This window comes from Anticarsia gemmatalis, chromosome 13 (assembly GCF_050436995.1).
Source record: "Anticarsia gemmatalis isolate Benzon Research Colony breed Stoneville strain chromosome 13, ilAntGemm2 primary, whole genome shotgun sequence".
In the NCBI taxonomy this organism is placed as follows: Eukaryota; Metazoa; Arthropoda; class Insecta; order Lepidoptera; family Erebidae; genus Anticarsia; species Anticarsia gemmatalis.
In genome coordinates, this window is record NC_134757.1 from 7,486,729 (window position 1) to 7,500,814 (window position 14,086).

Sequence of the window (14,086 nt, forward strand, 5' to 3'; positions counted from 1 at the left end):
TGACTTATGTGCGAGTGTGTTTAGGCATGTTTGATAAAATTCGATTGAGCCGTTTAAAAGTTGTAGGGGTAAAAGTGGGGAGGTTAACCGAATGTCTGCAAATTTACTCGGATGGGGTCTGAAATAGTTTCGTATGATGAGAAAGTTGGTGGTTGGAAAATTAGAATGGCTTAGCCTGACTGGCTAGGTCAGGTTAAGCCTATAAAAGCCTAAATCCTATAAAAAGTATGAAATATAAATAAAATCGGGGATTTTTTAATTTGTAGTTGTTACACTAAGTGGTACCTGTTTAAGCATGTTCCCTCGCAGGCTCAGCACTCGGAACGTGGAGAACCACTCGGTGCCCTCCAGCTCCTTAACAGCCGATATACTGTTATTGTCCAAGTACAAGTCTGCTAGCTTTCTATAGTGCGGATTATCCACTATCGCCTTAATAGTGTTCAACTGCAACAATTACATACATTTACTTCTATTATTTAATACTCTTTATTCCAATTCAGATACCTGGGTCAAATATGGCCAAACGAAAAATATGGCCACATAACATTACTCCAAGCCTTATACATGTTTCACTTTTACCGGCACTAGGCGACTAGCCGGGTTCTGGAAGGCTTGACAGGTACGCCGTTTGGATACATGCGACACTAAAGACAATTTATTGTCGCGTTACAATATTTCGTGTTTGGAATGACGGTATGTGGCCATATTTTTCGGCTGGCCATATTTGACCCAGGTACGTTAGTATACCTTAACTTTTACATTTTCAATTATATTATTTAAAAAAATGACAGATGATCAGCGAGGAATCTCCTGACTTTACACACCGAGCCGAGAAAAACTGTCTCCTGCGTCAAACTCTTGATCTTATTATAATTATCATTATGATTTATGATGACTGCCTCCGTGGCTTAGTGCTTTAGATCCCCACGCTGCTACCAATGCGTCGGGTGGTCGTGGGTTCGATTCCCACACGGAACAATTATTTGTGCGATCCACAAATAATTGTTTTAGGTCTAGTTGTACGTTGTGCCCGTTATATGCATGTTTGTTCCCGCGATACGAGAGCAATTCTTAACACGGGAGTGGTCTTTTCTAAAATAAAAATATATACACTCACTGCACAGCTTTCATCATCGCTCTACAATCATAACTTAACATCGACAACTTTTATTTAGTACAAGTATTCCAAACTTTTCGTTCTCCACTTTTTGTAAATCGTAAAAATGTTTCATTATTTATAACATCACATGAATAAAATTGAATCAAAAAGCTCAAACAAGAAGTAGACTATTTCATTGCATAATTACACTACATAGAAATAGCACGCTAATTATTTACCTATGTTCGCTCGTGGAAACACCAAGCAAATAAGTAAGTTATAATGCATGATCGCACGTATTCCCAATATTAAACCAACATAAACGCGAGGCAATAGTACAATAAAGAAAATTAAATGTGCGGTGTAACTAAGTATCTACTTTAGTATTATTATCAAATAATCAATGTTATATTCAACTTGACAATTTGTATTTGTATATATGAGGCGCTAGTAGCGTGCACCGGTCGTTAAACGACCTGTGGGTTAAGCAAACCTTGTCACGGTCATTCCATAGATGGGTGACCGCATAGTGGTATTTGAACTCGGCGTCTCCGTGCTTCGGAGGGCACGTAAAAAGTCAGTACCCGTTGTGGTCAATTAAGATAACATTCGTTAAGCTTCATCAAAAGCCTTTCGAGCGGCTTGAACAATTTTGACACTAGGTTGACGACCAACCTTTGATAAGAAGAAGAAAAAGAAAATTGTATTTGAACTTGAATCGTTAACACAAGTCACAACCAAAAACGACAGTAGATATTAAGGTATGTTTCGCTTAGGGAATGGAACCCCTCTTGATTTATTGTTCGATACTACGAAATAAACCATAGGTACTTCCAACGTAAGAAATAGCAAATAAGAATAACCCCTTTGTTAAACGAAAACTCAGTATTTTCCAAACTATATTTTCGTATAACTTCAATCAGAAAGGAAATCGTAGCAAAGTTACCGAAAATATTACTTTTCACATCGACGATTGGTTTTCTAAACGAAAAAATATGGCAACAAGAAAAATACGAACCAAATTTTTCTTTGTTAAAATAAAAAGCAATTAATTTTATTAATATAGAAAAACTAAGAAGACGCTTAACACCACTTAAAATAATTGAATGAAAACATTGACGTTTAATGGAGCAGGCAAGGACGGGCTTCTGTCAATACTTTTTTACGTATCTCATACGACATGAAGTTGTTTTCAACACCTCACAAAACTACACACGCACAGTATAATATTAGATCGGGGAAAAAGTCTTTTTGCATTATACTATGTATGAACTTGTAATAAAATCTTGTAATAAATTATGCTTCAAGAATCACAAATAAGTACACAGTTCATTAGGTTTCTGTCAGTGAGCTCGTGAGGTACCCAAATATCGAGCTTTTTTGTGTAGAGAAAAGATTTTATTACAAGTTCATACATACTATAATGCGAAAAGACTTTTTCCCCGACCTAATAATACTAAAAAGAGGTTTGTATGTTATCATATTATTCGTTTGTTACAGATCAGTACAATACCGCTCGGTCACATTTGTTCAGATGACGTGGAACTATGTACCTATCAGCCCTATTAATATTGTCAACTTAGTATTACTAGCTTTGATTTTGATACGTACGTATTTTGATGCGAAAAGAATTTTTCCCCGACCTAATATACCAACTACAAAATTATCATGTCTGGCAAAGTTTTAGATAACCAAGCTTCCATAATTCTTCATCGGGACTGTGTAAAAACTTGATGCAATGTTGAAAGTCTTCGCCGCGAGCTTTGTTGAAAGATGTCTCAAACAGCATATCAATACTCCAGTTAGAGTGAGGATCAAAAATATTTGCTCACTTCAATGGTTAAATACAAAACGTCAGAAACATAACATAGTTTGAAGCTAGCGTACGTACCGTACGGACCGTTAGGGCCTTGTATTAATCAAAATCAAATCATTTATTCATTTATGTCAAACACTGATACATAATAATATGATGGAACATAATACAGAGAGTAAATTTATCGCCAGTTTGAAAGGTCGGGCCAATGAGAAGAACTCCTGGACAATATTAGTGTTTGGTATAAATCATTGATGATGTAAGGAGCTCCTACCAACAAACAATACCGATAATTTATGTGGCACCGGAATATCGAACCAGTGGACGCAATACCATAGAAACCAATAAAAAGCAACAAAACCTTAAGGTCCGTAGTAATAATAAGATCCGCAGTCGACGCACATCTTTAGTTCTATTTAAAATCAGATGTTTAACGTTCCACTATTTAATTAAATTTGTTCGTATATTTTCGCACACGATTTCACTTTAATGTCCAAATCTATTTCAACATATAACTACTTTTGGTTAAGACGATTCTACGAATAACGTAACAATTTGTTTAGAAGTAAATCGTTTTTCATGGTGAAACTGTGAGCTTTTAACAACGTTAAATGTGCAGTGGGTAAAGCTTGTAAAATACACAAGACTGGAGAGAAATCCTTGACGGTTTTCATTGAATATTTTTTATTTCTTTAAAAAAGCCAACACCACACTAACAATTGCTCTTAAGTCGCAGGAACTTTTTTACAAACATACGTACAACGGACACAAAGTACAACCAGACCCAAAAAAATATTTGTGAATCGCACAAATATTTGTTCGTTGAGGGAATCGAACCCAAGCCGAAAATCGAAATTGTGGTTTCTAATTTCGCCTTGCAAGCAAAATACGGTTTTTCAATCCGTAGCGGGGCTATGCATTGAGAGTTTGATGCTTTAAATCTATTTAAAAAATGTTCCATGGGAACACGCAATAGGCGCGGTACTTATTAGTAGCAGAAAAGGTCAATTTGGCGTTCTGACAATTCTTAGAACGCTGTTTAACTCTCTAAAAAAAACAGAAAACTTAATTAATTATTTTCTTGAACTGGGAAGTCCCTTGTACGTCGTTTTGCTTCCAAAGGTATAATCTTCTTTTGTGTAAATGGTAATGTAAATGTCCTTCGAGTGTAACGCTATAGAAACCATCGCCACTAAGCGTCTCAACTTGCACTGTATTTTATTTCATCGTCACCATAACATAAGTCAATAACAACTCTATTTACACTTCAAAGACTTCTTAGAAAGAATTGCGACTCAAATACACGCGTATAACATAACATACCTACTATACTTTGTCCCTTTCTCTCACCATGTATAAGAAAGGGAGAACGAATGGTATAATCACGGATCACGTGTCATAATTCATGACGATAAGCTAAATATTAGCCAGACGTCTCATGTAACTGCTGAACGCTGTAATTTGATCTTATTAATATGTTTAACATAACATACTGGCCAGTAATAGTTAGAGAAAAAAATAGATGAGCATATTATACCATTCAATTATGTATTGTTCGCCTTAGCTCCATTTTTATGTTAAATACAATAGGACTGGAAGGACGTTTGTACAAAGAAGTAAATAAATGTGGAAGAACTTGAAGAATGATAAGAAATTTCGCAGTTTACAGTAAGAAACGTTTTCTCATCTCTGTCTACACGAGAACAAAGTGTGATCTAATAAAAAGGAAGGCTTGCTACACGTAATAATATGTATCGACATATTAATATAACGAATATGAACGTTCGGGAAAAATGCCGCTCGACATCACCGCGCCTGAATGTTTAAACCAAACTATGGCGGTTAGACTCGAAAGAGAAGATCCTTCTTATCGTCTCAAGTCGACGAGATTGAAGCAAGCCGAACAAGTGCAGTAATTTCTTCGAGTCGGTTTTGTTGTTCGATAAATACTAAAGAACATGCCAAAACGTATATGTGTAAAGCAAGATTAAAAATAGCAGATGCACAAACTTAAATAATAATATTGTCCTAGCCGTTATCCGGCTACGGCGGTCAGTCTCATTGAAACTGGCTATCAGTGCAGGACTTTAAACTTAAGTAGACACCCATTAAAAACATTACCTGACATTGCGTAGTTAAAGTGTATAAATTATTGTGTGCTCACATTTATTTTCTAGAAAAAATCTTTTTTAAAATCCTTGTGTTAGTACGCCTCGGGAGGAATCATTATTACAAAAGAATCAGAGAGGTTCTACTGCGTCTGAAGCGAGCTTCAGTAGTATAATTTACTTTGTAAAACTAATATTAAATGAACAATACACTTTGTTTAATTAATAAAGAAGTAGTTTATTCTTCTATTAATAATAAGTAGAAATCATTCTCTATGGTTTGGGCGGTAGTGTATATCAGCAGTGGCTATTAATAAGAGGTCTGGGATTCGATTTTCGGATCAGGCTAAGCTATATTACGCTTTAAAAAAAAATACTGGAATATTTTCTATAGGAGCCCCGATTGAGTGGGATTATAGTAATATTATTTTATTCATATATTTTTGATTGTGAGTCCCACTTCGTAACCCGTAATTCTCAAAAACAATAAAATAATTTCAAAGAGCCATCATTTATTTATTTATTTATTTAAAATGATTATCTTCGCATACAAACCGATACATCTCAGAGGTGTAATGTAATTACAGTTTACCAAGTATTAAGTGCACAAACTACGAAATTCCTAAACTGTTGTCAGTTCGTGTAACTCCCCAGTTACCTGTTAGTTTGCAAATGGCAAACTAAGCTTCTAATTGAACTTATGATGTTTGATGCACAAATATTTGTAGTATATAATTTAAAACTTTAAAAATATTATTTATCTTTTTACAAATACATCTCTATGAGTCCAACAGCTTAACTACGCAAAACTATTCATTCTACATTCGTATTCTATTAAACATTAAATACGCAAAACTGTTTAACACAGAGAGAAATACACGCTTAATACAGATTATAATATTATGATGTTATCAAAACCTACCCAAACTAAATAAAATTGAACCTATTTTCAAAAATGTAGTGAAGATAATTGATTTTAATAAATAAGTAACAAATCAATCGGCTTCAATATTGAATTAAACGAAAGGAAATTTATTTGAATAATTGCGAATTCTAATCCAATATTTACTCAACCCTACGCTTAAAATGTTAATCAACAGTTATAAGGTTTTCGTGGAAAACAAACACTTTCGGTGGTTTCCTTTCACAAGTTCTACAGTCGAAATTTCTACGATATCTCAAAGTGACTTTGGTAAATTCTCATGAGACAAACGATTGTGAAATCTGATAATAATTGCTACCCAATACTTCGCTTACAATTCTACGTTTAGAAGAAACATATCTAAAGGGAATTCGCCGTAGCTTTATCGGTATACGTAGCTACATATGTATATACATACCAATATTAATATTAGGAACAATTATAATAAAGTATACTTAAATAAATTTTTATTAAACTTTTATATTATTATTTATTATAAGTTAGTAATAGTTTTGTAAAATCTTTTAAATCAATGCCACTACTGTAGCTACTGCCATATTTAGACCCACTCCTGTCAGTAGTTTTAATATACCTTAAAAACAGTATCCGAGATAATTTTATTCAACGTTAAGAACACCTTCAATTTTAACTTCATTTAAAAACTAAAATAAGTCTTTGCTAAAAATGATTTTAAACTGTTTATCGTGAGTCTCCAACGTGAAACTTCTTTGAATAAGTGTACACAAAAGGCAAGATGGGATTAGAAATAATCCCTGAGCTATTCTGAAGACTCTTATCCCATTGATCACGCAGTCATAGACGTAAGATCTTTATTTTTAATGTTACTTACTTTCATTTTTAATAAAATATTTTATTATTAAAAATAGTTAAATAGTTAGGTCTGAGTTCGATTCTCTATTACTAACGACTACCAACAACCGAGCTGTCATCGAGTTTGTATGAAAATCTGATCATCGCCTCTGATGGGCGTCGTAGGAAATATTTTGGCAGTACATTCTAAGTGTCAAAATTTCGATACTCGTCAGTACCGACTGTACAGAAAATAGCGCTAGATATCGGTAGTGTTTTGCAAAAAGATCAGTTGCGTAGTACTTGTAGCAGTCCTGTATGACAATATGTATGGATGTGAACGCAACGTGAAAGCAAAGGAAGTTTGTTAGGATCGTACAAAGTGGCATTCTCTGGTCTCTACTTACCCCTATGGTAAAGAGGCGTGATTTTGATGTATTTATTTCGTTATTTAAATCCTTTATTTTACTTGTGAGTTTGAATAAATATTTACAAGTATTACTGAACTTTGCAAACCTTACTTAAATTTTCAATTACTTAGTTGACAAGTCTTATTTCTGTATTGATTCCAAACTTCGATTGAGTTCATTAAATTGCTGTACCAAGTCTTTTTGTATTAAAATAAAATTAATAACATTTTTTGTAAATCTGTGACATGCTAAACAAAAATTATAAATATGTAGTAATTTTGAATAGACATCAGAAAAAAGTGCAAAAGCAGATAGTACAATATAATTATATGAACGTTATCTAATTATTACTAACAATAAAATTATAGCTTATATTATGTACAAACTAAAATAGAACCTACGCAAATATTTAGTTACGTAGTATTTAATCGTTTAGTTTTCCGTAATGAGTGGGAGTAACAAAATCAACAGAAATATTTTCGCCGCCGCATGCTTTGCCTACAATCTTACATGAAACATCAAAAATGTTCGTACCATTTTACCTTGTTGCCCTCCAGTCGAAGCGTGGTGGTGCCGGGGGGGAGTGTGGCGGGGGGTGAGTCCAGTTGCCTGTGGGCGCAGTCTACTGTGATGATGGGGATCACCGCGCCCGCAACGTCAGCAACCACGTGGGTCATCGTGCACACGCAAGGATCTGGACACGTCTCCAGCATCGTCTACAAAAAAAACCCTTTTTTCATCATGTTATCCTGGTACCTCGCTATACATAGCGACAATTGGTACATGTCCTAACGTCGTGCACTCTCTATGCTTGAGACACATCCAAAGGATCGTCTATATATAATTCTTTTTTTATCATGTTATCCTGGTACCTCGGTATCCATAGTGACAATTATTACGTCTTCTAACTTCACAGACTTTCGCAACAAATTCAATACAACTAGACCTGAAGCAACTTTTAGCATACTTTGGTTTTTATTCAAATTAATCTGTAAACGTACTGAATGTATGTATAACCAATACAGATGCACGAATTTGCTACAAAGGCGGTAATCCGTAAAGACGAATTCACGACAACGGGATTTACTAACTAAGGATTGCCATTTCTGCCAATCTATTCAGGCAGTTAACGAGAACATCGTTAGAATATCGATCGATAGAATTTTATCCAGTCTTTCCTTTTTTTCAGTAGGAGGGTCTAGTCATTGTCATTTAGTTCACCGAGTGCGATCCCAAGTTTTATGTTCTGAATTTGGAAACTTCGAGCTAAGTAAAAAAAAGCAGAGTAACTTTTTTAAGCGAATATACAATCGTTCTGAACCACTGACCAAGGCGTTGGAAAGTTGTTTGGTGTAGTTTACTTACAAACTCGTAAAAGCTTAAATTATTCTAGAACAGCAAATATTCAATTGTCTAAGATACCTCATTTTTAACCTATGGTGAAATTCAGCGGAGTGTTAGTTCCGTTCCGACAGTCAAACATGGAAGAGAGCATCAGAATACTGGAATTATTGGATTTATCCGACCGAGGTTCACCGACATCTTTAGTTACATTTACTGTGGCTGTGGCTGACAAAATGTTACATCCATTGACTTTTGCAAATTGTTTAAAATTTGTGCTACAGAAATGCCTTTCTAGATGTTCATATTATGCTCTTACATGCTTACATGGCAACAAAGAAGGCAAATACATTAGTAAACAATGATATCCGCAAGGAATGCACACGTTATCTCCTTTCAGAATTGTTTCCAAACAAATAAATAATAGAAGGTAATAGATGCTGTAAACCGAAAACTGTTGACAAACGTTGACGTTGGCCAAGCAAACAGATTACGAGATAAATGGATTATATAGTCAAAAGAACAAAGGATTCGACTGTTTACATCAATATAGCCATAATGAAACGTGTATTTTTAGAGCACAGAGTAGTTCAACAAGAAAACTTTTATACCTACATTCGTCCAGTCTGTTTCGTAATCTGACAAAAATAATTCACCATTTTCGCATAGGGGTAGGCAGAAACCCAAGAATGTTCACTTGAAAATTTAATCTAATCACAGCAGATTGACTAATACCGCTTTATCGAAACATATGGATTAAAAATATACGGCTTGATCAAGTTATTTGCACGATTGTAGCCGATGATCTCAAAACAATGCACATGTTAAACTCTTACTAACCCCAATACTTGAAGATAGCTAAGATTTTTTAGAAAACAAGGACAAAAAATAACCTTTAAGTACAAGCATTTAGAATAATAGGCAAAAAAAATAATTTACATTTTGACACACTATTAACTTTTACTTAAAGTAGAACACACTTCATTTGTTTTATCGTCTGACAAAAGTTGTTGCATCCTAAAACTGTTTTTTTTTTGGTACCTGCTAACACCACTTAAATATTTATGTAACCAATTGAACACACGAAGAAGTCCTCAAATATCAATTTTATGTTAACTTAAGTCCAAAAGTGTGCGCTTCAAACTGTGAAGTGTTATTTATTGCTATTTCTTGTAAGAAATATTTTTCTTCTTAGATAATATTTTACGAGACGCCATTAAGATAAAAAACTAAACTCACCCGAATGATGTCCATGACTTTGTGTAAAGGCTTTCCTCTGTACAGTTGATGATGACATACAAGTTCGTAGTAGTCGGCTATTTTCCCTCGGACCGTGCCGTTATCTGGCTCCATTGCCAACCAGTCTAGACCACCATCGCTGCAGTCCCAGCTATTATCTTAAAAAAAGATAGCCTTTTTAGTAGAACAATATAAGCAACAATAGTTTTTATTTTGTCAATCTTCAAGCCCTGATGAGAGGGAACCTTACTACGAGATGAGACCCTTGCCCAGCAGTGAGACTTTTAGTTAGTAAATTTTTTTCATCCATTAATCGAAATCCTTGCAAACACAGGTCTGCTTAATCCGTAAGCTTTTATATAAAACGTAAGTTCCAAAAATCTAAATCAGAATTTAATTCCATCTTGAGATGAGCCGTTAGTTATTCAATAAATTAACTGATAATAAACTTAAACTCTAAAGAATTGAAGTGTATAAAGTCCATGTTGACACACAGTTATGTTAATATTCCCCGTAATAAGAACATTGCAATATTATAACACTAGCTGACTCGCGCTGCTTCGCTTGCGTCACAAAAGATAGAATAGGTCATAATATTTTCCGTTTTTGTAACATTTTTCACTAGTACTCTGTTTCTTTTGGTCGTAGCGCGATGGTATATAGCCTACAGCCTTCCTCAATAAATGGGCTATCCAACAGTAAAATAATTATTCTATTCGCTCCAGTAGTTCCTGAGATAAGCGCGTTCAAACAAACAGTCAAACAAATTATTCAGCTTTATAATATTAGTATCGATATAGATCATAGCACTTTGAAGCTATATATATGTAAGTATAATCGTTAAGTTTGTAGCCCAACAAAAAGCCAGTCTGTTTTTATGGAGACCGAAAACAGTAAAATATAATGAATTATTTGACAAGTTTCAATGAACATACTAAATATTGCTTAAGAATTACGCCATGCTTTCATACAAAGGGACTTATTGTTCAGAGTGAACCCAAACAGAGAATAAGCATTGCGTTCATCCCAATGCCAATGCTTGTGCTTTTAAATTAAGACTTTATAGTAATAGTCATTGGGTTGAGTTTGTATCAGCAGGCAGGTCTAATCAATCAAGTGACTTAAGCACTCGGTATGGCATTCCTTCAATGCGGTTTCCATTTATTTTTTCCTAAAGTGGATAGGATTATTTCTGTGATTTATATTTTTTCTACTAGAAAACTTTTTTAGGTTATGTTTTATATCATTTTTTGCAGTTAAGGAAGATATAAGTAATAATTCAGAACCGTAACCATTTAACAATTCAATTTATTAACATTGAACGAACCTCAATTCAAAAATATTCGAGATAAAAACTTATCTTATGATATCATAGCAAATCACACGAAAATATTAAAAGTTACTTTATCTTTCGACAAACATTTTAATAAACAGCATTCAACATTTTTATTTTTCTATTTAATGTAGAAAACGAATAAGAGTACATTTACTTCTCTCTCAAATATTTTTCAGTAAAGGTTTCACACAATATTTGCCGTAACCCGTGACCGTAGTTTTCCTCTTACTCAAACGACTCAAAGTGTATAAAGGAAGACCTAAAGTGTATTTGCTCTATAAAATGTACAACCAAATTAATTAACCCAGGTTATATAAATTAGCGGGAAACGTTTTATCATTCCGTGCACCGTAACAGCAATTTAGTTAAAATTCAAAGGGGGTGAAATGGTGGAATTTACCCTTTCTCGATAGTTAAAATTTAATTAGAAGCTTCAAAGTAATGTTAGTTTATTAGTCGGATTCAGTGTAACAACGTTTGATTCATACGAATGTTTTAAACCACGGATTTCGCAGTAACGGGTGAAATAGCTCGACGTTAGCGGTCTTCGTTCGCGCTACGTACCTATTATAATAACATTTATTATTATATAAGTCCCGCGATGTTGGCAGAATTGTTGAGCGAAATCGAAAAGCGAAAACCAACGAAAAAGATGTATTATATATTATTAATTCAAGTCTATTTATTAGTATATTTCTTATGTATTAATTATAGTTAGCTTATTAATTTACATATTTTAAAATAATAATACGCTGTAAATATGTAGTGAGACATTATAGTTGGATAAAAGTAATTTCGAAACTCACAAAGTATATTATTTACCCACTAAAACTCTATCACCACGGGCTAAAATAAAGACGGAGTATTTTTCCGAATCGATGATCCTATATCCCGATATAATAATATTATGTTGTACGAACGTGATAATTTATAAGACGTATTTATTCAAGCGTGAATATTACTAGTATATGACACATTCCTTTGGGAAATAGCACCTGTTAATGATCCGACGGTAAGAAACGTAAATAATAATCTATACTTATATTATAAAGCTGAAGAGTTTGTTTGTTTGTTTGAACGCGCTAATCTCAGGAACTACTGATCCGATTTAAAAAAAAATCTGTGTTAGATAGCCCATTTATCGAGGAAGGCTATAGGCTATATATCATCACGCTACGACCAATAGGAGCTGACTACCAGTAAAAAAATTATACAAAAACGGGGAAAATTATGACCCATTCTCTCTTATGTGACGCAAGCGAAGTTGCGCGGTTCAGATCAAATGTGTGGTATATATTATGTTAGAGTCTTTAATCATTTTAATTATCACATTATTTAGGAAAAAAAAAATTATAGCATGAACATTGTGGATACACGTTGTACGAGTAAAAGTTTCATATTTTTTCATTATCTACTAAAGACATCAAAGCCAGTTTCGCTCATCGGTCGGTAAACGATCTGTGGGTTAAGCAACCCTTGGTGGTATTATGGCATAGTGGTATTTGAGCTGGGCGTCTCCGTGTTTTGGAGGGCACGTAAAAAGTCGGTCCCGGCTGTTGTCTACTAAGATAATAGTCGTTAAGCCATGTCAAAGGCCTCTCGGGCGGCTTGAACCACTTTCACACCAGGTTGGCCACTAACCATACGACAAACAAACAAACAGTCAACTACCTAACTCGAAACCTAAGTACATAATGCTTACCTCCTAAAAAGGCTTTCTCCAGTCGTTTCGGTCCTGTCAACAACTCTGATTTGATATGCCTCAGCATGTTGTCACGCAAGTCAATCTCTCGCAGCTCTCCCATTTGCATCACCATCTCCGGTGGAATTTCCCACAAAACTGAAGTCCCGTGTATTGTGATTTTCTGTTGGAAAAAACAAAAACTTAATTTCTATGGTCCGATAACTTGTAGAGAGAGTTGGAGTTGCATTATAGTTTGTATGAACTTGTAATAAAATCTTTTCTCTACACAAAGCTCGCTATTTGGGTACCTCACGTGCTCACTGAAAAAACTAATGAACCGTCTACTAAGTTCATACATACTATAATGCGAAAAGACTTATTCCCCGACCTAATAGTATGTAATTCATTCAATATAAAGCAGCTTAATCCAACCGGCCACCGTCTGCTATATAAGCTTTGTTAGCCGGTAAACTAGCATACAAAGCTTCATGCTAAGTCGTTGGACTGTGTAACAATCTATCGATTTATGAAAACTCGTCCACCATTTTTTTTTTTTTTTATGAAGTAAGAACTTTTATCGACATTTGATCTTTCTCCTCTTAGTAGTTAACAAATCTATGACAATTTTCGAAACGTAATCCAACTCACTTGGAATTTAATGAAGAATTTTTACAAAAATAGTAGTTGTACCCTTTTTTTCAAAGGTAATTTTTTGTGTTAAAGGGATCCACTCAATCATAGTCAAAACTTATTTTCATACTTTTATATTTCTTTAGATGAAAAAGTAGTCACTCGTAGAATATTTGAATTGGCAGATTTTATTAGAACTACGGTACACTTCACACGTTTCGTAGAAATCGTAGACATATTAGTAATTTACAAAACCTATAGGTATAATACAAACAGTCACACCGACTGCAAACAAATACTTATTTGACCAGCATCAGCATTATTTTTTAGATCGAATCTTAGTTTGTATGCCCTTTACAAGATCTGTTAACTTTTTCCATTAAAGAGATTGGATGACAATTGTTTCATTATCTGATATTTTTAATAGCCCAATTGGATTATAATAATTTGCTAAAAGCCCATTGTAAATCACCACAAAAGGTCCGAGACGAAGATTGTAAACGTTCTGACCTCATGACCTACTAAATAATTTTAAGGCAACAATCATTTTGTATCTCTTTAATTTTCTTCCAGGTGCTATAATGAGGGAAACCAATTATTACATGAATACGGAGACTGATTCACAGTTGAGCTATATTTTACCAAATAAACCATTTTGCCAATTCAAACGTAGGTTTAATACATCACGAAT

General features: G+C 34.2%; 1 protein-coding gene across 6 annotated transcripts in view; it reads right to left on the reverse strand.

The window, feature by feature from the left end:
* The window catches only part of swi2 (Protein singed wings 2), a 34,162-nt gene that overhangs the window by 6,544 nt on the left and 13,532 nt on the right, over window positions 1-14,086 (reverse strand). For all 6 annotated transcript variants that reach the window (XM_076121928.1, XM_076121930.1, XM_076121932.1 and 3 more), the window contains exons 5-8: window positions 12,784-12,946; window positions 9,746-9,903; window positions 7,708-7,881; window positions 286-444 (exon numbers count right to left, since the gene is read on the reverse strand). In XM_076121928.1, coding sequence (XP_075978043.1) covers window positions 286-444; window positions 7,708-7,881; window positions 9,746-9,903; window positions 12,784-12,946 — 654 coding nt within the window. The remainder of the gene's footprint in view (window positions 1-285; window positions 445-7,707; window positions 7,882-9,745; window positions 9,904-12,783; window positions 12,947-14,086) is intronic.